General features: G+C 46.4%; 1 protein-coding gene across 2 annotated transcripts; it reads left to right on the top strand.

The window, feature by feature from the left end:
• Window positions 1–250: 250 nt before the first annotated feature.
• Window positions 251–27,253, top strand: NDUFA10 (NADH:ubiquinone oxidoreductase subunit A10). 2 transcript variants are annotated; one of them, XM_005532692.2, is made up of 10 exons: window positions 251–377; window positions 1,182–1,350; window positions 1,793–2,008; window positions 2,092–2,178; window positions 3,095–3,216; window positions 4,692–4,771; window positions 7,826–7,880; window positions 11,356–11,441; window positions 17,380–17,488; window positions 26,829–27,253. In XM_005532692.2, exons 1-10 carry the CDS (start codon window positions 276–278, stop codon window positions 26,895–26,897), a joined length of 1,095 nt encoding a protein of 364 aa, XP_005532749.1. In that variant the 5' UTR covers window positions 251–275; the 3' UTR covers window positions 26,898–27,253. The 2 variants fall into 2 exon arrangements, with proteins under 2 accessions (XP_005532749.1, XP_087915022.1); XM_088058896.1 differs by lacking the exon at window positions 17,380–17,488.
• The last annotated feature ends 243 nt before the right edge of the window (window positions 27,254–27,496 follow it).

Genomic DNA, 27,496 nt, shown 5'->3' with positions numbered 1-27,496 from the left:
TCCCGCTCTCTATCCCGGTGATTCCCGCTCTCTATCCCGGTGATTCCCGCTCTCTATCCCGGTGATTCCCGCTCTCTATCCCGGTGATTCCCGCTCTCTATCCCGGTGATTCCCGCTTCCCGCCGCTCCCACCGGAGCCCACAGGGCCCGTGGGCGTGGCCTCCCATCAGGGGTGGGTCTGGGGGCGTGGCCTCTACGGCCTGCATCATCCCGAGGCGCCGCCTCTGCTGCCTGACGTCATCGCCGCGCGCCGCCGCCCTCCGCCCGGCCCCGCCATGTCCTTGTGGGTGTCCCGGCTCGGCCGCACCGCGGCCGCCCGCGTTCGGCGGGGGAGCTCCGGGCCGGGCAGCGCCGCGCTGGGCTCCGGCCTGCCGGGGGTGAGCGGGGAAGGCTGGGCAGGGCTGCGGGCAGGGCTCTGTGCAGAGCTTCGGCCTGCTGCGGGTGGGTGAATAGAGACAGCCTTTGGGCCGGGGCTGGGCTGTTCCCTGCGAAGCGATGTTCCCAGCCGGGAGGGGCGGTGAAGTGGAGGCAGACTGGAGCAAATGGCAGAGAGAGGCGTGCGGTGACCTTCAGTTGCGGCTGTGGTCAGCGGTGCTGCGAGGAGAGGAGTGTTGAATAGGAATGGACGCCCTTGTGTGCAAGGGAGGGTACAGGACCTCTCAGAATGAGGTTTGCAGTGTTTGTCAGGCTCTGGGGGAGGCTGTGAGCAGGGCCCAGAAAGGCCCTGCCTTCTGCCCCACAGCCCAGGGGGGTCCCTCTTGCTACCTCTCACGAATCGTGGAATAGTTAAGGCTGGAAAATATATCCAAGGTTACCAAGTTGAAACTTTTTCCCTCTAAGACATATTGAAATAAAGGTGTAACTCTCCCGAGAGTGAGTTTAGTGTTGCTATGTGCCCAACAACAAAAAAAATACAAGCAAAAGTCTAATGTGGAGTCTCTCTTGGGAACTCTGGGTGTGCTGTGTGTCTGGCCTTCAGACTGAAAATTGTTTCATGCTTTCTGTCTTCCCAGCCTAACCAGTGCTGCAGTTGCTAAGCTGAAATGGCAGTGCTAAAGTTACTGAGTGAAAATTCCTTGTATGATGTGTGTGGGAGCACGTCCTGTGTGAATGTCTGGAGAAGGTGCACTTTCAGCTAAAAACCCCTCCATGTCTGCTGATTTCCATGCGTTTTCCTCTAGGCAAGGATCCACAGCAGCCCTGAGCAGAGCCTGCAGTATGGGTGGCTGGCCTATATGTTGGGAGAAAGGGCCAGCAAGAAGTTCACAGAGCACAGCAAAGTCTTCACGGTGGAGGGCAATCTGTCTTCTGGGAAGGGCCAGCTGGCCCAGCAAATAGCAGAAAAACTGGGTATGTCTGACTGTTTCCCTGCGAGCTGCCAGAGTTTAACTGTGACTCTCGTGCAGAGAAAGTTCACTGGAGCAGCAGTTCCCGGCTGGGACATGCGGAGGGAGGGGGTGGAGGGGGATTGTGGGTGATGTTGGTGAGGTTTGGGATGGGGATGTGTTTCGGGTCTGTGGGATTTGTTGGGAGTGAAGCTTCAGTTCCAATGGAGTTGTGCTGACTGTGCTCCCGGAGAGCTTGGATTTTCCACATGGATGTGCTTGGAGCAGCTCAGCTCTCCCTGTGAAAGCGCTCGGAGTTTGGGTTCATTGCCCTCTGCTGTGTTGGCCAGAGGGGCTGGGGCTGTCTGGGAGCTGTTCAAGGAACAGCTGTGTGTTCACTGGCTGAGGGGGCTTTTGCTGCAGATGAATGCAGCTGATTTCTGCCATGGGCTTCTTCTCTTTGTCAGGAATGAAATACTTCCCCGAGGCAGACATCCACTACCAGGACAGAATCTTGGGGGATGGGCAGCTGCTGCCTGAGAAGTTCAATGGTTTCTGTAACCTGGAGAAGTTCTACACGGACCCCAGGTCTCCGGACGGGCACTCCTACCGCCTGCAGTCCTGGATCTTTGGGAACCGTGTCCTGCAGTATGCCGATGCCCTGGAGCACCTGCTCAGCACAGGTTGGGGAATCATGGAATGGGTTGGGCTGGGAGGGACCTCGCAGCTCCTCTTGTTCCAACCTGGGGCCTGCTCTCCCTTGCAGGTCAAGGTGTGGTGCTGGAGCGCTCTCCCTACAGCGACTTTGTGTTCCTGGACGCCATGTTAAAGCAGGGATATGTCCACAAGAGATGTGAGTTCCTGCCAGCAAAAGGAAGCTGCTTTGCCATAATCTCTCGGAAGTCTAGGAGTTTACTTTAAAAAAAACCAAAAAAAATCCTGCTTGGAAGGAGGGATTCCTTTAAATATTCAGTGTTCATGTGTTTCTGAGTGGAGCCAGTCTGGTCTCAGTGGCTGTGGGAGGACAAAAATAAAGGGCACGAATTGAAATGCAAAATCTTTCATTTGTAAGGAAAAGCCCTTTTTTTCTGTGAAGGGAGTCAAACCCTGGAGCAAATCACCTGGGGTCTCCCCCCTGGAGATACTTGGAATGCTGTGGGTGGAGTTCTCAGCAGAGTGGTTGAGCCAGGTGATTTGGGGATGATCCTCCCAACCTGAGTGATTTGGTTTGGGGTTATGGGTACTCGGTAAATCTTTTCTTTTGGCTGCTCCTTACGTAGAGATAACTGTTTTCTTGACTGCCTCCTGTTTTTGCTGTTGGATTTAAGAGGTGTGTGTTTTTTACCACCTGCTGTAAGTTGCTGGATTGCTTTGAGAGCTGATTATAATGACCTGTGTCTTCTTCCTCTGAATCGCTAAGGCAGCAAAGCCCAGCAACCCACAACTCAATACAAAAACGCAGTTTGGATTGTACTGGAGTCCTTAGGGAGCAAACATCTTGATTAGAGCTACCATGGCTTACTGCCTGTAAATGGTGGAAGAAAAGCTGAGATTCCTCTAAACCTCAGTCAGGAATAAAGTCTCTCTTTGATAATACTGGGTTTAGATTCTTACATCTCAGTGCATGAAGCTTTCCTGGAGATAGCTTATTCTGTAAACTTCCTGAATTCTGTTTGAGGAAAAGCCTACCTTAAACTTGCTCTATGAGCCCAGAAGAAGAGACTGCAAATACAGAGGTGGGGAATGTGATTTATTTGTGTTTTACACAGGCCTTGATCACTACAAAGAGGTCAAGGAGATCAGCATTTCTGAGTTGCTGCCACCTCACTTGGTCATTTATGTAGATATGCCTGTCCCTGAGGTGCAGAAGAGGATTCAAGAGAAAGGCAAGGTAATTTGATCTCTGATTATTGCCTATTTATCTCTTATCTTTGTTACTTGTCTCTCACAATTGCTGCTTGCTAATGTCTGCTGTAATCACACCTTATGTGGTCCTGTGGGGTTTGCTGCTGAATTCTGCTTCTGAGGAGCTGCTTGTCCTCTGAGGTGTGAGATCTGTGTGGTGGTGATGCCTTTGTGGGTATTCTTATATGTTTGGTTTAGAAAAATAAAAAGCAAAAATCAACTCATTTTTTAGTGACTGCATCAATATGTTGTCATTTGTGGAATGAGAAATTGTTTTAAGAGCAGGTGAATTTTTATACCAGATGCTGTAGCTGCCACTATAGGAGCCGTGGGCAGTGATGTGCTGCTTGAAATGCACTTGGAGATGATATATTTCTTAATCCTGAGTGCCAGGAGTCTGGCTGGGCTCCCTGGCTCTTGCTTCCCAGTTGACTGCTTCCTCACACCTGTGCTGGGGTTCATGTGTGAGTCACCTGGGATCAGCAAGTTCACTTAATTCCCTGAAAACCAGCAAATCACTGCTGGATGACTGTGTTATTGAACTGATCTTAGCTCAGGAAAGCTGTAGGGTGCTTTTGGGGAATGACTAATCTAAGTAAGGTTTGTAATTTGGGTTTTCTTTCCCCCACTTTCTCTGATACTTGGATGTGTGCTTGTAACTGTTTGCAGGTGTGTTATGAGGATTGAAAGATGTTTGTCTTGCCTTGTTCAAAGGCTATGGGAAATGCAGTTTAACTCTGGAAAACCTGACAGATTAAAAGAAAGCTTTGGTTTATTAGAAAAAAATTCCCAGTTAAGAAGTTCTTCATGTATTGGGGGAACTTGTGAATTCTTAGCCCTTGTAGGCATGAAAATCAGTGGCGTTTTTGAAACCTTTGAACAGGAGTTGCTGACTTAGCCTGTGCCTTTCTGGGTCTGTGGCAGTGCTGAGCTCTGTAGGGCTTGTTTGGGGGACACATGGTAGATCAGAGAAATTCCAGGTGTTTTGCAAATGTGGCATTAGAAGTACACTGTGTGCAAAGCAGGCTGGTTAACAGCAGGGGTGATATCCATGAAATTTCACAGGAGTTTGGAGTGGGTGTTTGTCCATGCACTTGTTTGAAACTGTGGAAATAGGTACAAATTTGGCCTCCTTATGGAAAAGGTGGACTCAGACAGTCTTATCCTGTTTTCTGGGTGAGAAAGCATATTCCAACTCCCTGGAATATGTAGTTAGGAGGAATGAATCAGGCCTTGGAAAGCTGAGGGCTACTCTGGGTGTTTTGTGGCATGTAAGGAAATTGCAAACACTCTAAATGCCTTAATTCTTTGAAACTTTCACTGATGTGCATGTGGTTCACCTGGATGTTTGACTGCTTATTCCAGAGTGAACCCTTGGCAGGTGGTGGAGCAGCCCTTGGAGTCTGTGCTGGTAGGAAAAGAAAGTTGATTCTACAACTTTTTCTGTTTGTTTGTTTGCAGCCATATGAGAAAAAGGTGTCTCCTTCCTATCTCCAGAGCATTGAGGATGCTTACAAGAAGACCTTCCTACCAGAGATCAGGTTAGCAAAGCAAAATGTTTTGCCTCTTTAGGTCCTTGAGCAAAGGTGTGTGCAGACCTTAAACTCTCTGACAATATCAACAAGTCATGTAAAAAAATCCTCCTTGTTGTGCTGCAGGGTACGGTATTGTGCCATAATGAAGGGGTGGTGCATTCACAGCATAAGAACTGTGTGAGTGTAGTTACCTCTGCCATCCCAGAAGCCTAGTGCCAGTGTTGGAAGATTAAAAGGGGCTCAGGAGTGATGTGCAGAATGCCACAGCTATGGCTGTGTGTGTTTGCTCGACCTGAGGAGAGAGTGATGCAATACAAGCTTTTCTCAGGCCTTTTTGGAAAGCTGTAGGGCTTTTTCTTCAAAAAGTCCTTTCAGTTTTCACAGAATCCCAGAATGGTTTGTGTTGGAGGGACCTCAAAGGTCATCCAGTGCTACCCCCCTGCCATGGGCAGGGACACCTTCCACTATCCCAGGCTGCTTCAAGCCCTGTCCAACCTGGCCTTGGACACTTCCAGGGATCCAGGGGCAGCCACAGCTTCCCTGAGCACCCTGTGCCAGGGTCTCCCCACCCTCAGAGGGAAGGATTCCTTCCCAGTACCACATCTCTCACTGCCCTCTGGCAGTGGGAAGCCATTCCCCGTGTTCTGTCTCTCTCTGGGCTTTCTCTAGCTGGGAAGCAGAAGCAGGTGCTCTGTAAACCTGGGATGGAACAGAGCTTGCCAGCTCTGTTCTTAGAAAAGAGCTCTAGGGAAATGAAAATCGTCCTAAAAATCTAAAAGCAGAATTACAGTCTCTCATAATTCTGGCAGGGAAACTCTCAAAGGGTATCAAATGAATTAAACGTGAAAGTTCTGGTGTGTGCAGGAGGCTGATGGAAATCAGAGTGAATTCCTGGGAGTTTTGTAGCCTGCCTGTGTCCTGCTGGTGCTTGCTTCATCTCCCCAGGTGGATCAGTGTGATGGCTCTGGCAGCTACTGAAGGGAATAACTCGATGTTGAGCCTGTCACTCATGCAGGCAGGGGTTGTTGGTGTCATGGATATGTGTCCCCACAGCCAGCACACAGCTCTCGAAAGGAATGGGAAACCTTGGGAATGTCATCCCCCTGAGGGCAAACTGCTGTAGTCACTGGTGGGGAGAAACCTGCTTCTTGTTCTCTGGGTCAGATGGAGCCCCACATACATCTCATGGTGCTCAATGAGGCTAAATCCTATAAATCCTGCTGTGATTTCACCTTTTTGCCCTCTGTGTGTGTACATGGTCAGTACCCCTACCTAGCAGACCCTCTCTGCTCGGCATCCTGGTGGCAGAGGTGCTCCCGGCAGCCTGTCACATTGATCTGTAGCTCTGTCCTCTGGCTCTGGGGGAGCTGGGAGTGTGTGAATCCAGCTCTCTGCACCTCAGGGTGGCTCCCATCTGGGATAAAGGCAGAAGCCACAGCTGCCTTTACCTGTTTGTTTGCTGGCAGTGGTGCAGGGAGCTGTGTTTGCATCTGGCTGTTACCTTAGACTGCCTGGTTTGATTCCCTGACTCCTAGGCATGCCCAAAATCTGGTCCAAACAGGCTAAAAAGAGTTGTTATAGACTGCTGAGTGAACTCCTGCATGCTTTCCATGTTGAAGTATGTCTGCTTGTTCCTTGAAAAGCAGTTTATGGGGCAAAATTCCTGTTATCTCGTGTCGTTTAACTGGAGCAGCCTGATGCTGCCTAAAGTGGTTTGTCATGGATTTTTGCTTTAAAATTGATGCTTTCTTTCTAGTTGACTTGTTGTGAATGTCTTTAATGTTTTTACTGGTAGTGATTTGTGAGCTGGGTGCCGTGGCAGGTGCTGCCTGGTGATTTGGAGCAGACAGTGTTTGGGTTCTGTTTGATTTTTCCCTTTTCCTGGAGCAGAGCCTTAAGTTTAGTAATGTTCTCTTTCACATCCAACACTGCTTCCACTGAGCAGCTGTTTTCTCTTAAGGAAAGCTCTGATAATCTGCAGAGTCACTGAGCAGCTGTTTTCTCTTAATGAAGCCCTGATAATCTGCAGAGTCAAATCAAGAGATGGGATCAAGTGATTTGATAGGAGTTGTTGATGCAACTGCCAGTTTCAGGCTCTGCTGAAAGCTGACCTCTCCCTTGGGCTGATTCTGAGAAGAGTCTCGTATTTCAGCTGCCTGCCCCATCCTTAGAAGTGTCCAAGGCCAGGTCCCACAGTGCTTGGAGCAACCTGGGCTAGTGGAAGGTGTCCCTGCCCATGGCAGGAGGTGGAACAGGATGAGCTTTAAGGTCCTGTCCCACCCAAACCATTTGGGATTCTATTAATTTTTTCTCCATGCTCCTGAACTTTGCTGTGTGGTGTTTGATATAATGTCCACATTTGGCAGCCATTCCAGGGCCTTCCAGGTTTTCCAGCTGGAAACAGCTATTGCTGAATGTGGTTGAACACGTGTAGTGTGAAAGGTTCATGTAGAAACTCCTGTTGTGGCTCTGCTCTGCAAGTGCCTTTTCTCTGAGGGCTGCTGGCTGATTGAAAAAACAATCTTGTAACCAGGAAACATTACCTTTTAAAAATGTTTTTACACTTACAGATCCTTCTGCCTGCATTTGTATTCATTCAGCTAGCTCAGCCTGAGTAAATAATGATAAATGAATGCATTCTTCTCCTGAAATTACTCAACAGTAGTCATGCACTGGTAAAAAGGAATGTCTAGTGAAGTTCTGGATTAGACCTACAGTTTCACTTATTTTCAAGTAGATTGGGCAGCTGTAACAGGGGCAAATATCCCCATTAATTAAATGTAAACAGATCCATATGTATGGTTTTTACAAATGATTTTCAACTTAAATTATGTAGATATCCAGGCCATTTGCCCTTTAAAAGCAACTTTCCACCAGCAAAGAAGCAGCTCACAGGTGCCACAGGAATTCTATTGCAACAGCTGGGAGCAATCTAAAAAACTGCAATAATTCTGGTTTGGTTTGTGCCTTTTAACTTAATTTCTGCTGCTTTTGGAGTGGGGTGAGGAGGATGGGTAGAGCGGTTTTATCAGGGGAATTCAATTTCTGTGTTCTTTGCAGTGAGAGCAGTGAAGTTCTGCAGTACACAGCAACTGCAGCTGAGGATGTGGAGAAGGTAAGTTTTGCTTTTTCTGGGGGTGAGTTTAATAGATTTCCCTTATTTCTGTGTGCTCCCCCCCCCCCATGGGAGGTTTTTAGCAGGATAACAGAAGCTTTTTTGCTTCACCATCATTAAATTTTCTCTCTAGCTGCTGTTCCCTTAGGGAAAGAGCACCAAGGTTTTTGAGACTCCAGACAGGTTTAGTTCAAGGGATAGATCTCTGTTAATAACAGAGTTATTATGTTAACTGCATAATAATAATGCTTGTGGAAGCTTGCCAAGGAACCATCCCTACTTGGGAGGGGAGGATGAGAACTGCTCATGGGCTGTCTCCTAAGGGCTTTTTTTGGGTCTTCATCCTAATGAGGTGAAAGTCTTACCTTACTTATACACAGCCCAAACTCCCTCTTCTCTTGTCTTATGTGCAGTGTGATCTTGGCAGAGAATTGAGTAATAGATCTATATATGCAGTAGCCTGTACCTCATTAAGCTTATTAGCATATTCAGAGCATGCATTTTAATATTTAAATGACCCCTATCAGACTAAAATTACTTTTTGCCTGAGGTGTCCTTCAGAGTTCTGCTTATATGATTCTGTGAAGCAGAAAATATTGAGGAGGACTACCCTGGTCCTAAAATGAACTCTCCATAGCCCCCCCCATAGATGCACTGCTGTTTGTCACTAGGCCTTTTGGTTCCCATTATAAGAACAGAATTCTGGGTTCTCTGCAGTTGTGCATTGATTTTTGGGTGCTCTGCACTTGATAATAAAGGTTATCATTAATAACTAGTAGACCTGTGGGGAAATGTGAGTTTATACCCCTAAAAAGGCTGGTGGCTTCAGTGTGACAGCAGATAATAAATAGAAAAATTATACCAAAAATCAGGCTGAAATGAACAAAACAGCTGAGACTGTGGTGTGAATAAAGAGAATCTAGAGCAAGTACAGTTATTTTTTCTGGATAACAATATAGAAGCAAGGAAATGAATTGAGAGCTGTGGTGTTTCAAGATGGGAACTTGGTGAATTAAAGAAAAGGTGGGATGGGGGTTAAATGCCTCTTTTTTTCCCTGTCTTTCTGGACACATCTCATAGTGGTCAGAGTAAGGCAGCTTGTTTCCTCCCTAGATTTTTTTGTAGTAAACCCCATGGCTAGAGATTTGATTTTAATCCTTTAAATCGGGGTTTAAAGTCAGTCTAAAGCTCTTATTGTTTAAGGAGTGACTCTCCCGAGCTCAGCAATCTTGTCATTGCTCTAAATAGGGTCATCAGATGCACCAGAGGAGTCCTTAATTTGCTTGGACAAGTCTGGGTTAGGGGAAGGATTATTATTTGGAAGTTAAAGTACAATGCCACAGAATGATTAAGGTTGGAAAACACCCTGTAAGATTATCCAGCCCATGATGCTGTCATTATTGGGTGTTGGTGGTAGATATTGGTACTTGGAAGAATTCAGTTGGGTTTTTTTCCCCCCTTTTCTGTTCAGATTCAGTTTCCCTTTGGGGTGACACAGCAGAAATTTCGAAATAAGGGTTGGTGGGAGGGCTGTGGCTTGTAAGATGTGTGTTTGCACAGGTGTATCCTCTCAACAGACAGCAGTGTTCATTAGCCCACTCCAGTCTGTTTGCTTAGGGATTTGGGAGCTGAATTCTTTATGGCCTTACAGTTTAATAACTTTTGGTTTGCTCAGAGCACACATGCACAGCTTAGAAATTATTTTATAAGTGTCCTAAAAAGGTCAGTTGGGGTTTCCTGTTGTTTCTGCAACTTTGGTTGTGGTGGCTGAAGAGGTAATGAGTGCTGAAATGAGCTTCATTAGGGTGCTCCACACTGGTTTAGCACAAGGATAAAACTGGGAATACAAAGTTAGCTGTATGTTTAATTTCTTTTAAAGCCTTGGATATCTGCTGCTAATTCCTGGGGGGTGCCAGGGTATTCCTTATAAATTCGGAAGTTGTTGTTGGGATACTGATCCTGTCCTGGTTGGGATACTGATGCCATTGTTAAAGAACTGCTGGGGGAGAGATCTTCTGACATGATGATTACAGTGAGCAAAACTAATTTGGATACAGATTCTTTTTTCACTGTAGCACATTCTTAGCCCTATTGTAACAACTCTGTGATGGCTGTTATCAGGTGCAGAGCTTTGCTGTGGAGAAGAAATTACTCGTGTTCATCTTGTCAATTAAATAATTCAAAGAATCTAATGACTGAACTAATTCACCTTGCACCGCTCTTCCTCTTGGAGTTATGTTGCAGCAGTTTGTGCCTTGAAAGTGTTTATTCAGTCATGTCCAAACCATTTTTTCTTACCATGAAAACATAATTCTGGTAAGAGTGAATCTTTATAGTCAAGGCTACTTTGTAATAGCTCTTGGTTGGTTATCATTTTTTAAGTGGTAATAGCTGGGATTTAGTGTTAAGAATACAAGGATTTTTCATTAACTTTCTGTCACTTCATTGCTGACATGTGGTCACCTGTCAATTGGTTGACAATGCACCATCAGGAATTTGGTCATGACCTCAGCTCTATCCTTTCTGTGTGGAAAAGGTCTCTGGAAAGGGATGTCTGGAGCTGTAACAATCCACTCCTACCCAGGTTGCTCCAAGGTGCTGTCTCCACCTCATCAGGCATCTGAAGTGCATTCTCCTGACACCAGGGCAGGTGTCCCCTCAGCTCCAGGCAGCCAAGTGTAATAAGCAATTACTTCCTGGAGCAGCAGAGATCTGTTTTCTGGCTGTAAACGAAGCTGAAACCTGGGATTGCTAAGTTTGGGGACGCTGAAGGAATGATTTGATTTGCTGAGCTGGCATTGCTTGTTTGAAGGGTTCTGAGCTGTGAGTGTTACCTTTCCTTTCATGCATGGGGGTGCCTGATGGCTGGTGAAATCCTGAGCCCTTGGACTCATGGCTGCAGCTCCTGCAGGCCTGAATTTTCCAGCCTGAAATGTGCCTTTGTTTCTGTGATGTGAGCCACACAGCACAGAGGCAGATGCCACACCTGCTCCCCTGCCTGTCTCAGGGTTTGTGTAACTGAGCCTCTCTGCGAATAAAACCAACCAGACCTTATTTTTGTAATGATGAAAAGGAGTTAAATTTTACTTACCTCCATTTCCTCCTCATTCTCCCTTAGTGGGGGTGAGGTGGTACCTTCATTGCTTTTCAGCCCCAGAGGCAGGTTAAGGAAGAATGTCTTGGATCAGGTAAGAATTTGGCAAGAAGGCACCTCTCAGGCAGTTTATTCCCTGCCACCCAAAGCTGAAAGCACAGGATGTTAGGAGATCCCCCACATGTGTGCGCAGTGCTCCTGGCAGGGCCACAGCATCCAGAAATGGAACTGGGAGATGATCATGTTATCCATGGGCATTTGCCTTGTTACTACAGCTTTAGCAGGCAAGCCTTTCTCATTTGTTTAATAACCTATTTTGATTATTTCATTGATTTTTTTGGATCAAACCACCCCCTAGTGAGCTTTCTTTTCTGATTCCAGGTAATTGAAGACATCGAGTACCTGAAGTTTGACAAGGGGCCATGGGTGGAGCAAGATGATGTTTCTTTCCATCACTTGAGACTTTAGTAAGTGTGATGTCATTCAGCCACTGAGCAATTATTGGCATCAAAACCTGGGAAAAATGGTCAAAACCTTGAGTTTTTGAAGGTGGGGTTATATTTTGTAATATTGGTGCTTGGCACTGGAACATGGTGTGGCATTTTTGCTGCTGATTGATGAGACAAGAGGCTCCAGAGAAGTTTAAAGTGGTTTTTGTCAAAGATCCTTGTCTGCCTAGTTGGAAGAGATCAGACTCAGACAGTGGAAAGTGTCTTGTTGGAATAGAATTTGATTTTAGTAATTCTTTGCAAGTGCATCATGTTTAATTTGGCAGTTTTGTTTGTATAAAATACAAAGATACATATACATACATATCTATATATATCTATATATAGCTACATATATCTACATATCTACATATATATATATATATATATATATATATAAAGAATATAGTTACATTTTTAAGAGAAAATTTAAGTGTTACATTATTTTAATTATTTTCTAGTCATCTCACATGCAAATAGAAACACAGTATCTGCCCCTAAGCTTGTGACTTTATGACAGGCGTTGGAGTAGCAAGTTAAACTCTTTTTGCAGACTTGTGATATTTCTTGCATTTTACTTTTCTGTGCTGTTACTTCAAATACCTCCTAAAGATAGAGATAATGCTCCTATTGTATGTTTTTTCTATCGAGGAGGGAAGGTAGATCACAGAAGAGCAGTGCTTGGTGTTGTCTGACAGGAACAAGTCATGATTTGGGTGCATTTTATGTATCAAAGATGAAGTTTCTTTGCGTAGTAATTGGAGGATAACATCTGGTGACTTAGGCCCTAAAAAATGCTCACAATCAGACTTCCTTTCAAAGAGGAAGTAAATTGCTTGTTTTCCTGGAACTCGACACTAGTGCAGGTATTAAGAAAGGATTTTTAATTGTGGTGAGTAGGAGAGAGTTGAAGGAAACCTTACAATTAGAGCAGTGTGTTAAGATACTGCATGAAAATTCTATTTCACAGTAGTAGAAGGGAATAAATTGCTTTAAGGACTCAATTTTTCATTGAATCCTGGAGAAGGATGAGAGAGTCTCCTGCTCAAGGGTCTTTGTCACTGTAGGTAATATGAAATTATTTCTTTTGGCAAAAACATGGGGTTGTTTGAAGACCCCAGAATGCAATAAACTGCTTGTTTAAAGCACAGAATCTAAAATACCCTGTGTGGAAGGGACCCACACTGTACATGGAGCCCAGCTCCTGGGGTTTGCTTTTGAATCTTTGTGCTGAGGTGTCAGGGCATCGATAAAGGGCTGACAACACATCCTGTGCCAGTCTTGAGCTCATGCCTTGCTCAGCTGAGTGAGGGAGTCTTGGGCAGCGTCTCGGGCAGCCTGGGAAGAGCCTCTTGGTAAAAACGTGTGTGTTTGGACATGATCGTTCCCCATGGTAACTCCAGAAACGCAGGGAGCCTGCTGCAGGGCGCCCTTCTTGGAATTGTATGCTGGATTCAGTGCCTGGCCTAGGTGTGAGTCTGTGAACTTTGGTGCTTTTCTCACTTTTTCCATTGCCCGAGTAGTAACGAGCCTGTGGTCCCCAAGGTGTGCGGGTGTCGCGTGCCTGTGGGAATCTTTCCTTTAGAAAGTGATTTTCCTGCAGGTTCCCAGTGCCTGCTCGTGCTGGCACGTGCTGCCCTCTCCTGGGTGCTCCTGGTGGGCTCCAGCAGCTATTCAGGATGGTTCAGGCTTGAAAAGCCCTCTGAGGTTGTGGAGTTCACTGTTTCCCCAGTGCTGTCGAGCCCATGGTGGGCCCATGTCCCCAAGTGCCACACCCATATGGCTCTGGAACGCTTCCAGGGACACTGATTACACCATTGCCTGTTCCAAGGCCTGGCCCCCCTTCCTGTGAGGAAGTTTCCCCTAAGATCCAATAGAAGTTCTGCCCTGTTTGCTTTTCCACCTGCAGTCGCTTCCTTTGCTGGCCTGCCATCCCTTGGGAGTGCGTCAGCCCTGTGTTCCCTTCCACCCTCTGCTCACACTGATGCCTTCAGAAGACTGACCTGGAACAGAGGCTGGACAGAGTTAAGAATAAAGCAGGTAGTTATTGAAAGGCCTTAAAGGACACACCTTGGGCAGTACAAGAGCCTGGCCAGGGCTACACCCAAGAGGGACCCAAAATGGTCACAAAATGGATGACTGGTCATGAGGTCTCACATTTTTATCAGTTTTGGTCCATCTGCATATCAGAGTTAATTGTCTAATTACAGCTTCAGGTTATGAAGTCCCAGCCTTCTTGTTTTCTCTCTTCAGTCCACCCCTGTTTATGCTTTTGGGCATGAAACTTGTAACAATTGTCCTTGGTTTCAAGCTAGAAAAGGGTTTTGTCTTCCTGCTCTGTGAAGAGAGCTCACTAACACTTAACATGAAGCTGAAAACTACATACCCAGGTAGCACAGACTATGAAAAATAGGAAGGCTAAAACTTAAGGCATCAGCACCAGCGTGTCTGGGGGTCTGGGATGGGTGAGCAGGGCTGAGAACTTTTTTATTGCACACGTGTAGGGCCTAATGGAAACCCCAGCAGGCCTCTGGGTGATTAATGCAAATTAGCCAGCTAATGAGCCGCACCCATGGGCAAGCAGTTGCATAATGATCCCTTTTATCCCCCTGCCTGCCCTTAGGTGCTCTCTCTTGTCCTGACAGCTGTAGCTGTGGGATCTTGATAAAAGGTTAAAAGGGCCTTCATTTGTGCTTTGGGAGCTGGAGGGGACTTCCAGAGGATGTTCTTCATATCTTCCTTTCCTCTCCTGGAGTCCAACAGAAACCATTCAGGCTTTTTAAATGTCTCAAGGAGCTCTTCTGCTGCCACTGCACTGTCTAAGGGGTGTTTTTATCTGGGCCCTTCCCAGTGACATTTGTCTCTCTGCATGTACTTCAGAATAAATCACGTTTGGGATGAGGAGTGTGGGCTGTGTAACCTTGCTTGTGTTCCTTTGTCAGCTCCTGGGGGGAGCTTGATGCACTTGTTGTATCAGACAACTGCACAGCTAAATCTGATCTGTCCCTGCATCTCCCTCAGAACCCAGGAGTCAGGGACAGAGGCCCTGCAGCTCTGCTTCCCGGTGTAATTTTGCTTAGCAAAGGGAAGAAGTATCCCTGTTTAAATATCTGATTGCAGATAGCAGGACAAGGGGAGCTAGCAAGAGGTGCATTGGACCTGGCTTTGAAACTGCCATGGAGACTCCAAAAATCTCATGAACTATTAATTGTAAATCTTCTGGTACTGTAAACTATTTTCTTTAGCACCTTGGTTCTCTCTTCAGCATAAAATCACAGAATCCCAGAATGGTCTGGGTTGGAAGGACCTTCAAGCCCATCTCATTCCTCCCCTTGCCATGGGCAGGGACACCTTCCACTATCCCAGGGTGCTGCAAACCCTGTCCACCCCATCTTCTTGCTGCAGTTGAAACACTTACTTTGTGATTTTCTCTTTGCAGTGGCTTTTCTAGGTTTGAAGAGCTGTTGTTGCACCTTCTCCCTTTTTCTTGCAGACCTGCTTTTTTTGGAAAATGGTTTTTTTTTGTTGTTGATATTGATGGTGAGTTTTTGCTTACCAAGGGAGTAACTGTGCCTCACCTTGGCCATGCCACACCTGTTCTGCTTGGCCAAATGAGGGAATTGGAGTCCCTGTAGCAGAAGGAGGAATATTCATTTCATCTGTCAACACAGAGCTTGTATTGAATGGTTTTGTGGTGTTGGCTTTTAGGTCTCTTTTCACTTGAGTTTTTGTGACTATGCCAACATCAGGTGTTGAGAAATCATGGCCCAGGCCGTGCAAACTCAGGGTTTATTGTTGCATTGCCTAGTTTATTTATTTTTTTTCTAACCAGTCCCCTTACCCCACCTAGCACCTTTGGTGAGGTTCATCAGACTCTGATGTTCATGGTGTGTGTCCTGCTGTGAGCTGCCTGTGAAGGAAGCAGGAATTCTTTCTCTAAAAAGAATCAGGAATGTGTCAGTCCTGATCCTTCTGCTGGTTCAGTTGTGCTGGATAAAGTGTGTGAATTAGCATGTAATAGGTGCTTTTGGAGAAGAGATGAGTTATCCATTGCTGTAAGGTACTTCCAGGTGGGATTCCTGTGGAACAACCATAAGTTAAGAGGCTTAAGTGAGCTAAAACTGCATGTTCCTAAAGTCTTGGGAGCACACAGTCACTTTCATGCTCTCAGTTCCTTTTCAAATATTACCTAATCTGGAAGGTAAAGGTGCTGCATGCTGAGAGCTCCTTCAGGAAAGTCTGGTAAAGTGTCAGGAAAGAGTAAATAGTGATAATTTTCTGCTGGGGACGAGAGAGAAAATGAAAGAAACATAAAAGGTGCCTGTAAGCACTTCCTGCTGAGCAGGGAATTAGTCCTGGCAAGTGGCTATGGTTTTGTGGTTAGATGTTGTTGTGGCAGGTGTCTTTGGGTGTGCTTTTGCTTAGTATTCCAAATTATTTCTGAAGGTGCAGAGAACACAGAGAAGCCATCAGTAGCTTTCATTATTTTCCTGTGCAAAGAGGTTTTGGGAGCAGAAGGTTTGTCATTTGGCCTTTAACTAAAATGAATTGTGCCTGGGAGTTGTCCTCTCCAAATGGCCATTTGGCTGAGATTCAGGAAGGAGTGGATTCACTGCAGAGTGGGTGACCACAAAACCTTATCTCTGTGAGTGATATTAAGCTTTATAGGTGCCTTTTTGTGCCTTCCAGTACCTGAAATACACATTTAATGTTGTTGAAGTTAAATAATGTTGCAGTTCATAGGAAGCATCTTTGGTGTCGATCCTGATCTTGGACAAGGGCATTTATCCTCATCTTCTGCCATCTGAACTTTGATTGGATTATTGTATTTCCTTGCAAATCTGTCTGTAGTAGGATAATTTACTTTTTTAAAAAGTGTGAATATCAGGGTATGTAAGCAAACCAGTTCACTTGTTGGAACACTTCATGGCTAGGAGGAAAGGTCCCAAAATTTATGATTTGAGGGTAAAATAATTTCTTGAAGATGATGAACTTTGCTTTGCTCAAGGCATGTGCTTGATGTGCATATTGGTATTTGTTGAGAAGTGTAATTCCCTGCAAACAACCCAGCTTGCAGAGTTCCTGGTGCTGCATTTAGGGTTTGGTCAGTGCTGACTGGAAAGGGATGTGTTTTTGCCAGCCACGTGCAGGTGGCACTGTTGGCCTGTGGATAACCACAGGCAGCAGGAGGCTTTCTAGCAGTTTCTCAGGCGTCTTCATTTCAGGGTATCTGAAGTGCTGGTGCTGTGCAGAGTGGATTGCTGGTGGATCCTGAGATCCATCACTGGAGCTGTTGCAGCTTCCTCCAGGTGTTCCCAGGAAGGAGGCTGGAGGCACTGCCTCCTTCCACATCCTCTCACTGTCTCAGTACTAGTCCGTTTAGGATGGGAGTTTAGCAAGGTGCTGTGTGGCATTCAATAAAACCACTGTTTTTTACACTGCTTTTACAGAAAGCAAAAAAGCCAGGAGGGGTTTCATAGAGAAGGGTCCCAGGAATGATGGAGCACCTCCAAAGAGGAAGAACCTGTGGGGGGGAATGGAGAAGCAGGAAGTTGGAGAAGGAGCAAACTGGAGGCAAAGATGAGGGGCAGTACCACATAGATTTGTGAGAAATATAAATGTTTGGAAAACAGCCCAAACTTTTGGAAACTTTATTTGACAGAAAAGTAGTTCTGTAATCATAGAATGATGATTATGAATCCTAGAATGGTTTGGGTTGGCAGGGTCCTTAAAGCCTGTGCAGTCCCACCCCATGCCACAGGCAGGGACACCTTCTGCTGCATCAGGTTGCTCCATCCAAGCTCTATCCAGCTTGGCTTGGAACATTTTCAGAGATGGGGCCATCACAGCCTCTCTGGGCACAACACTTGGCTTTTGCTGCGGCAGGGTGTGAACTGAGTACTCCTTTTCCCCTCAGTGTGCAGGACAAGGCTGGAGTGGTGGATTCCGTGTCCATCCCGCACTTCGTCCCCGAGATCACCATCGGCGGCTCTGAGTATGACAAGATCTACTATGAGTACCAGGCGGTGAGTGCTGCTGGGGACATGGCCAGGGGACACGGCCAGGAGCCCCTCGCTGCTGGGGACATGGCCAGGGGACACAGCCAGGAGCCCCTCGCTGCTGGGGACACCCTGTCTGCCACCCTCCTGCCCATTGCTACCCGCAACTTATGCATTTTGCCCAAATCCCCACCTTTTCTGAAGTCTAGCTTCCCCCCAAGAGGAATAACACAGCAAATGGTTTGTTTCATAAGCTGATTTTCTTTCTATTTTTTTTTTTTTTTTTTTTTGAGATCTTTAGATGTGGACTAAAGGATAAATGGTTTTCATTTGTTTCTGTTTCTCGTGCCCTGATGAGTCTGTGACCTCTGAAATCTAAAATAATCCCTTAAGTCAAACAAGAAAATTGGAAACCCATGGTAACTCCTTATGGAGTGCTGAAAGAGGGGGTGTTTTTTTTGAGGAGGGATTGATGCTGCCTCGCTTCCCCAAAGTGCTGTTGCTTTAAATAGAGTGTTTCTGCACGTTGGCACACATCCAAAGCCTGTTGTGCCCAGCGCTCCCGTACACCTCATGCAGGCTCCCACTCAGGGTTTTAATTAGCTCCTGCCTTGCTGCTTCTGGAGACAGCAGCTCCCAGTCCCCCCAGAGCTCTGCCCTGGTGCTGCTCCCTGGTTCCCTGGCATGGGGCCTCTTCCCTGACACAGGGCTTGCCTAAGGCCCAGGTGTTGGAAAAGCTCCTTGAAGAAGTTGTGGAACTGATGATAATTAATTCTGAGTGGCCAAAGTTACAGGTGAGCCTGTGTTTTCCAGTTGGGTTGAAATCTTCCCTGCCACTGCATCTTATTTTCCAAGCAGTCCTGAAGACAAAGGGAGGAATATACAATATTAATTGTTAGAAGCCATGATTTGCATAATCCAAACACTATCATTTTTCTTTTCCTGGTAGTATACAGTCTCTTACTGAGATTAAAATGTAAGGTACAGATTTATGGACTTGTTTGGAAACTGAACCACCAATGTTTTCTTCTGGAATAGACAGAATATTTGACATAATTTGTTCATCCTCTGCTGGCTGTGTACTGGAGAGGCTCCTGGGTTCACACTGTTCTGCCTCATTTGAGATGTGACCTTTCCAGCTTGTAAAAGGGGCTAAAGCTAAAGGTTAAAGCAGCAGAAAGCATCTGAGCTTGTCTAATGGGTTTGAAAACTCCCTGGTCCAGCTGAGAAATTGCTATCAGAATTTCCTCCTCTTTGCTGTCACATTTTTAAATCCAAAACTTCGGGCTCAGGATTTTTGGAGCCTTTCCCTCTGAGAGCTGCCTGTGCTGTGCAGCACAGATTTGAGCAGGATCTGCTGCAGGCCTCGTCTCTAGCACACAGCAGCCATCTGCACTGCCAGTGCCTTTCTTCCCCGAGATAAGAGGGCCTGTTTTGGGCTGAGATGTCCCTTTGCAGAGGAGCTGGGAATTACTGAGGCTGCCTGACACACAGCTAGATGTGACCTCTGTGCTGTGTGCTGAGAGCCCGGGCTGAGACTTCTGAGAGCCTTTTTTCCTCTGGCTGTACAGCAGCACTTTGTGATGGCAGGAAAGTGAGAATGTCCTGGCCCATCCAGTGACTGGCTGCCAGGAGGAATTGGTGACTTGCCTTGCAGATGTAGCAAAGGGATGCCTAGGAGTAGGAATATGGGTACCTGGGGAGGAAAGCTGTGCTCTGGGATTGCTCTGCTCCACGCCAGTTAGTTGACAGCTGAAGCTGAGCAAAAAAACATTGCCAGAACATGATCTCCCTTCTGCAGCCTTGTTTGTAGGCCCTGATTCAGGAAAACGCTGTGGAAAGTGATAATGTCCTTTGGAATTGGGAGGTGTTGCTCGCTTCAGGAAATATTCTGTTAAATTTAGGCTACATTAATACTCTTTCTCTCTTTTCTGAATGCTTGGATTCTTGTAGTCCTTCAGTGGTGTGGGGGGGTGTACAGGGATGGTGCACAATGCAAAAGATGCTGAGTTTTCCTGTCTTCCATCAGCTACTGGAAGGGGAAGCACCAAGCCAGCCCCACCTGCTGTTTTATGTTCTGTGGATTGCATTCTTTGTGCTGAAACTTTGAAGATCTGGGTGTTTTTTTTACCTTCCAACTTTGTTTAGCAAATGAAGGGCTGATTTTTTTTTTCTCAGGCAAGGCTTCTGGGCAGAAGTGGCCAACCAGTACAAGCACAGAGAACAGATGAGCTTCCAGACACTCAGATTTGGGCTGGGAGGTTGTTTGGTCTGTAAAGAGGTAATCACAGGCCCCTGCCTTGACCATGTCTGTGCAGGGATGGTCACAGCTGTGCTGCCACTTTGGCATTTGAAGATAAAGGGTTTAGGCCACTCTTAAGTAAAGTTTAGGCTGACTTGTAGGTAAAGGCTTAATTATGGGATAATTACAGAAGTTTAACTTTTCCTCGTGGGAAATGCATGCTTTTAAGGTTGGTGTAATGATGTTTACCACATAAATACAATGATTTGCGTAGGGGATTTTTTTCCCCCAGTAACTACTCATAAATCCTTGATCTCTCCAATAGGCAGCAAACTGCTGTGCTTTTCAGAGCTCCATGCACACAATTCCTGCCGCCTAATAATGGTGGTTTTCAGGGATTTACAAATTCCAGGCAGAAGCTGGGTTTTGTTCAAAATATTCATTAGAAGCAACCAAGAAGAAGGAGGAGGAGGAGGAGGGAACACTCTTCAGAGTTCCAAGATTTTAGTATGTGTACTTTTCCACGAAATAACGAGGTGGCCACATACAGTTCTGCATACTTGGAACTCACTTTTTTTTTTTTAATGTATATCCTCTAAATTTCTTCTGTAAGGGCTCTTTTCATGTGGGAGGAGGTGGCTTTTAGCAGCCTTCTTATAGCATGAAGTCCTTTGGCAGGGTCCAGCAGTTCTGTTGAAGCATTCAGAAACTTCTAAGGATGCTTTTCTGGCAAGGGAGAAGCAACCTTTCAGTCAGGTTCTGTAGATCAGAGATAAGCATGTCCATTCTTCAGGGAAGCAACATTATTTTAGGAACTGTCAGACTAGTAAAGGCTTGACTACCCTTTTTTTTTTTTTCTCCCTTAACAACTGCTGTATCTCTCTGCCTTTCTTGCAAGTGCACACAATCCCCAGGGATAATACTCCAAACACTGTGCGCCCTGCGAAGCTGGAGAGCTGGAGCACTTAGGCAGATGTGTTTGCAGTGAAGATGAAAACAAATGGCTCTGTTTAATGGAATCAGTGTACTTAAATAATGTGCTGATGTACTTCACACTCCTGCTGCATCTCCTGGAGTGGGGGAAAACGGCTTCTTTGACGTGTCTGTGCTTTTCTGTGTACATAAAAGTGCAGCTGTTTGCTGGAATTCAGAAAATCAAAGAATCACAAAATGCTTTGAGTTGAAAGGGACCTTAAAATTCATTCCCCGCCACTTCCATGGGCAGGGGTGCTTTCCACTATCCCAGCTTGCTCTAAGCCCTGTCCAACCTGGCCTGGGACACTTCCAGGGATCCAGGGGTAGCCACAGCTTCCCTGGGCACCCTGTGCCAGGGCCTCACCTCCCTCATAGGGGAGGGTTCCTTCCTAATATCCCATCTAACCCTGCCCTTTGGAAGTGTGAGGCAATTCCTCCTTGTCCTGTGCCAGGGAAAGGCAAGAGAAGGCTCTCATTGTGTTTCCCACCCTGTTTTCCTTGGTGGAAGACTGCTTTTGGAATATAGGGATGCTGAGCATGAGGCAAGGAAAGCTCAAGCAGATCGAAGTTCTGGCTATGGCTGTGAGGTGCAATCCAGCTCCTTCCACAGCAGCTGCACAGCTCAGCTGCCTTTGCCAAGCTTCATCTCTGTACCCTGCTCCTCCTCCTCCTCCCTCCTTCCCCAGGGCTTGGGAATGTGGGGCTGGCAGGGCCCTGCAGTGCTGTGGAGCAGCAAACAGAGGAGAGGGAACAGGATGAAGGGGAATCCCACACTGTTTTCCCAGGCTTTTCATCACTCTTTTCCATAAGGATGCAGCTTGGGAGGGGAAATCCTCCAATGTCTGCCGTGCCTCCGGGTTTGGGGTAGTTGCAGGGCGATGGCAGGTGAGCCTGCAGCACGAGTCAGCTCTGTCCCACACCCCAGCACTGAGAGTGCTGGAAGAGCTTGTGTCTGCTGTGGGAAATCACAGCTCCCCCAAGGAGGGGACATCCAGGTTTAAGGTGGCCCAAGAGCTACCCTGGTCCTTTTTGGCAGCTGTGGGGCCAAAGGTGGCTGCTGACAAGCAGAGCCCTTGGCTCCCCATCTCTGCTGAGAGTACAGGGAACTCCTCACATAAAAATCTCCTAAAAGAGCTACAGAAGGGGTACTTGAGCTTTCAGAGAGCCAGAGTCTGGATCAACAACAGGATCAACTCTTGCCTTTGCAGGAGCAGGGAGCTTTAGGATATCTTTCCTTTTCCATGTTTTTGATCGTTGCCATAGCTGCTTCCTTTGATAGAACCTTCTGTTTTCTCTCTCCTGGCATTTCTTTCTTGGCTTGATGAAGCTTTCATTCTTTTTAGGATCAAGATCTCCTTTCCTAATTCTGTTTTAAAGGAGGTGTTTGACAGCTGTAATGCCCAGCCCTGTCTGCTGTTGAATCCAGGAAGGAATGAAAGCAGACACACAATAAATTAGAAGATGCTTCATTTAAGGTTTTGGGTTTTTTTTTTCTGTTTTATCTCTGCAGATGTATTTTTAGCCCTTTCCAAAGTAATAAGATGTTGCCTGGCTAGGTATCAGTAAGACCAAAAGAACCTGAGGAATAACAAAAGCCTGGGAATGACAGGGTTGTTGCTCAAGGATACTTAGATTTGCTGTTCTTCCCCCCTTCCCACTTCTCCTTTGCTCCCACTAATCCTGTTCATATGGGGAGACTCTGAGAGCAGCCCCTCTTTAGCAACAGGCAGCTTCTCCACCCTGCTCCCCCTGAAAAGTATCATGGACAGTTGGCAGGGATATCTTATCCCAGAAAGAGTAGAGAAAGGAGCCTGACAGACCTTGGAACTTTCTCAAACTTGGGCTTGGTGGTTGTGTCTGTTTTATTTTAGGTGATGGCCCCTGCTGTCCCAGGCACTGGGTACCTCTGTAAATCAAAAAGACATCAAATCTCACTGGCATTAAAGTAATCCATTTTCATCTTGATAGTCTGTCCCTGTGAAAGGAAACACTTCTTTATGTGGGAGCACATCCCCCTTTCCCAAACCCCTCTCAATCCCGTACCTATGAAGGGATGCGATCCCCAGGGTAGATCTCTCTTAAATTAAAATTAATTGGAATATAATTTAATAGGGGGGGTAACATCTCCATGGATCTTACACTGTGAAGTAGTCAGTTTGACGTGTTTAACTGTGCTGTGTGGCTTGGATTAATTCCTTGGCTTTCCCCTGCACTCTCTAGTGGATAACTGATCCTCTTGGGGGCACTTCTTTTTCCAAAGGTTATTGTCTGTTTTTCTAATGAATGAATGAAGAGCAGGACAGCAGTCATTGAACAGTTCCAGCAGACTGGAATTGTTTTAGCCTCAATGCAGTGAAACTTTTGGGTGCTCTTTTTTTGGGCTGTGATGGATGTTAACAGCATTGAGGGTTTATTTGAGTCAGGGATGGCAGGAATGAGGCTGTAACAAACACCTGTCTGTGCCAGGTCTTTGGGAACCAAGCCATGCACACCTCAGATGTGTGTTTGGGGGGAAATCACTCCCCTTCCCTGCTTTAACTGCTGCTCTCTGGAGCACAGGAGCAGTGGGATTGGAGAAGATCTTTGAGTGCAACTTAAACCCAGCAGTTCCAAGGCCACCACCAGCCCATGGCCCCAGGTGCCACCCTCCTGGGCAGCCTGAGCCCCACAGTGCCACAGTGCCAGCCCTTTCCATGAAGAATTTTTTCCCTAATACCCAATTTCAATGTTTCCTGATGCATCTTGAGGCTGTTTCCTCTTGTCACTTGGGAGGAGAGACCTGGCTACAGCCTCCTTTTGTGTAGCTGCAGAGAGGAACCAAAGGAGGAATAAGGAACAGTCAGGAGCCAAACTCTCCCTGAATCCAGCCAGTATCTGTAGCTCCACAATCCTAGATTCTCTCAGATTTTAGCTGTGTGCCTACAACTCTGCCAACCCTTTGGAAGCGAGGATTTCTCCTGTAAGAAGTGGTCATCTGATCCTGGCAGTGATGTTATTGTGGCTGTTCTAAACAGCCACTGAAGGATGAGGTGGGGATATTGATGAATGAGCCTGAGCTCCCAGAGTAATGACTCTGCTTTAAGTGCTCTTTGCTCAGTGCTGGTCCAAGCAGGCTATTTATAGAGCTCCTGGAGCTGTGGAGCCTGGCCATCAGCACAGAGCAGCACAGGAATAGAGGGCAAAACCGGTCATTGTTTGTTCCCCAAAGGCTGGAAAACCAGGCACAACCTTTGCAGGTGGAGCTCTCCAGAGCTCTACCTGCATGTGCCTGATGTGGAATGATCTGGAGCAAGCAGCTGGCTAGAGCTGCTTGTTGCTCCTCCACAGCCTCTGCTACTTTATAGGGCTTTTCATCATGTTTATGGTTTTGACAGGCACTTCTGTGGCGGATTCTTAATTTAACTGATGAGATGGTCTTGTTTTCACCTCTTTTCCTAATGCCCTTTTTAAAGTTGAGCTGTTTGATGCCTTTGAGCTGGCTCTACCTTTGGGTACAGCTCATTTCAGGAGTTTCATGCTCTGTGGGGTGGATTTTATCCCATCCCTCTGGAAATAATCCTTGCTGCCAACTTTTGGGATCTGTGCAGTGTAATGCAGCAGGCCAAGGCTTCATTCTCACTTAATTTCCATGGAGTGGAAAAATCTGCTCCTTGGTGACCTGGCAGGAGCTCAGCCTTGCCTCCTGCTGCAGGGATGTGGGAGAGTTCCTGGGGCTGCCTGGTGGGATCTCTGTGATCATAAAATCATGGAATGGGATGGGTTGGGCTGGAAGGGACCTTAAAGTTCACCTCAGCCCCTCTGCCATGGGCAGGGGACACCTTCCACTATTCCAGGGTGCTCCAGCCTGGCCTGGGACACTTCCAGGGAAGTTGGACTGCAAGAGAAGGTGAATATTCAGTCCCTCTCTATTGTCTCAGCTGCTGGTGAGCCCCACAGAGCTTCTTCCTATCTCCTTTCCATCAGCTCTTGCAGCCAGGCTGCCCAACCTAGACAAACCCAGCAGCCTCAGGGCTGGTCCCTGATTCCCATCCCTGCCCTTGTGCTGGCTAAGAGGAGCCTGAGAATTTCAGCTTGGGTACACTTTGGAGCACCAGCCTAACCAGAACCAGCACATCCTACCCCTTGCCCTGCATCCCCACGTCTTCCCTGGTGCTCCTACCACTCCTCTCTGCAGAATCCTGCCCTGTTCCAAAGTGTGCAGCTCCTGTACTGCAGTCACAGCTGGAAAATGTAGGATTTGAAGAGCACACGTTGGGGAAGTGGTCTGTGCAGCTCATGCTCAGAACAGCAATTCCCATCCTCCTGCCTCCTAGGTAATATGGGACTTGTTTACTCTGCTTCCCTCTTCCTTTTTTTTCTTTTTTTCTTCTTTTTTTCCCCTTTTTGGCTATTTTGAAAGCTTAGCTGTGACAAATCCCCAAACTCTCTTGCCTTTGCCAAGGCCCACTGTGAATGATGGAGTTATGGATGAATACTTATTATAACACTTGCTTTGATGTCTTGCATGTCTTTAACCAAAGGCACACAGGGAATTTGTTTTGGACAATGAATTTGAATTCTGTTGGGGATGATATTGTAGCTTTTTAAAGAGGGCAGATGTACCCAGAAACAAAACTGTAAACTGCTGTATTTTCCCAGAGATCTCCTGTTGCTTTAATAATCTACTTATCTGGGAATCTCTTCAAGTATCAAAGGGCCAATTATGTGCTGCCTGGAGAGGACCAGGGAGAGCTGTTTTGGTGTCACAGGCTGTCTCATGTCCTCCCTGGCTCACTGCTGGAAATCTGTGGGGCAGAGATAGTAATCATTTATTTTCATCTCCCATCTTCTCTTTGCTCGGTGGGGGGAACTCTCAACAGGACTGTGTAGTTTCTGCTGATGTACAGACAAGGCATTAATTGAAAAACCTCAGAAAAACTGATCACAAATGGTTTGTGACAGGGCAGGTTGGGAAGTGCCTCATGGAGGAGGTCAGGTCTTGTGTCAGCCTGATTTTTAGGGAAAGAAGTGTCTTGTTTTTCGACATTCAAGTGAATGTAAACACAACTCCCCTTCCTCAAAACAACAGGCTTCATCTTTTATTAAATAGCTCATTTTTGCAGCCTGAGTACAGATTTTATCAAGACTGCATCTTGTTTCTCTCTGCAGGGGCAGCTCTCCCCAACAGGATCCTCTTATATGTTTTTTTGGAAAGGAAAAATCCTCAGGACAAGTCTGGGGTCTTGTGTGAAACCAGTGCTTGTGTGGAGACAGAGCAGATGATCTGTGCTTAATTATTTGGAGATGCTGCCAGCAGATAGCTTATTTTTAAAGGAAGAGTTTTATTACAGCATCTTTGCTGGCTTCAGCCTTTCTCACCAAACTCATTGGCTTTTTTTTCGGGTGGTTTGCTTCTGGGGTCCAGTACTGGAGCTCAAAGGTGTTCTGTTCTGTTTCTTTCTTTCCTGGAGGTAGGAATGGATGTTCTAGAGATGGATTCTGCTTTTGGAACCAGGATCTCACCATCTCTGGCATTCCAGGTCAGGGTCAGTACCTTCCAAGGGGCGCTGCTTCAGCACTGAGACTCACAGGCTGCTGCTTAGCTCCCAGGGTACCCTTTGAAACTTGGGTAAAGGCTTCAAAAATCTTAGGGTTTTTCCATCAAAAAGTGGATCTTGGCTTTGCTGATGAAGGCAGGCAGATACTGCTTTTGCTTTAGCGAAGTTGAGTTCAGTTCTTGAAGGCTAAGTCTGCAGTTTCATTTGAATGGTTTAATTTAACGTGGTAATTAACTCAGTATCTCATGCATGAAGTATTTCATATATTTAATAATGTGTGTGCCTATTTTGGAATGAGATGCAGTTCCTCTCCTCCATGATACAGTTAGGGGAGCCATCTCATCAGGCTGGGAGGGGCTGGATGAATCCAGGTGGAGTGTGATGCTGAGATCATTGGCCTGGTTTTCATACACACATTATGATTTTTGTATAGTGATTTGTGCAGTCCCTCCTGCAGCTGCACAGCTCAGTCTTTTCTGAGAGACTGGTTTTTCTGTAAGTTTTATCATTACAATGTAAAAAACAGAATTTTGTGTTCTATAGATCCCACGAGGCACTCCAGAACTTTGTGGGGGGTGCCCAGAGTTCTGACTGAGCTTTCTGCTTTCTTTAGCTCCCTGGACGCAAGTACAGGCCAGGCTACAACGCCGACGCTGGGGACAAGTGGATCTGGCTGAAATGAAATCTGTTCCTGCTGGAGCCCTGGCCAGGATGGCCCACGGGACCTGAGGGAAGAGGAGCTACATTCAGTGCACCTGCTCCACATCATTTGTGTAGCACCAAGGAAACGCTGCCTAAATCATTTCCCATCCCCAGCAGAAGGGAGTAGACTCCCAGAAGGAAAACCATTTTGTTCTGGATTGTTTTTCTCTGAGGAGCCTCAGGGATGTGGGATAACCAAGTGAGCTGGGGCAGGCTCAACATCACAGCTGAACTTTCTCTTCCTCAAGGCTGTGGCACATTATTATCCAGGATTATTGTTGTTCTGCTGATTCAAGAGAAATTAAACCTGTACCCTCCTGGCTCTCACAAAGTTAATTTCTTGCTCTGTCACATGTGGTGTTTTATGAGGTTCATTAGAAGCAGCGATGTGTTCTGAAAGGCACTGACTGGACCTCAGGAAAGTATCGTAGAGATTCATTGAGAGATGGGAATAAGGGATCTCAATTCATACAGCAAAAATCTCCACTTAAAATTATAAAAAAATAGTCAAAATAATTGCCAGCAGTTGTGCTCACAGCTTCTAGCTTTGATTCCACTATAGAGCCAAATGTTTGTTGG

Source organism: Pseudopodoces humilis, chromosome 8 (genome assembly GCF_049639895.1).
Source record: "Pseudopodoces humilis isolate 2021_Gansu_Grassland_sample_001 chromosome 8, ASM4963989v1, whole genome shotgun sequence".
Lineage (NCBI taxonomy): Eukaryota > Metazoa > Chordata > Aves > Passeriformes > Paridae > Pseudopodoces > Pseudopodoces humilis.
Note: the sequence above shows the minus strand (reverse complement) of the source record. Positions and strands in the feature narration are given on the sequence as shown.

Bases quoted from the DNA above. Each gene is read 5' to 3' on its own strand.
- NDUFA10 (XM_005532692.2), top strand. From the start codon at position 276: ATGTCCTTGTGGGTGTCCCGGCTCGGCCGCACCGCGGCCGCCCGCGTT. The intron at 3,217-4,691 runs GTAATTTGATCT...GTTTGTTTGCAG, and splicing joins GGATTCAAGAGAAAGGCAAG to CCATATGAGAAAAAGGTGTC. The intron at 17,489-26,828 runs GTGAGTGCTGCT...TGCTTTCTTTAG, and splicing joins TCTACTATGAGTACCAGGCG to CTCCCTGGACGCAAGTACAG.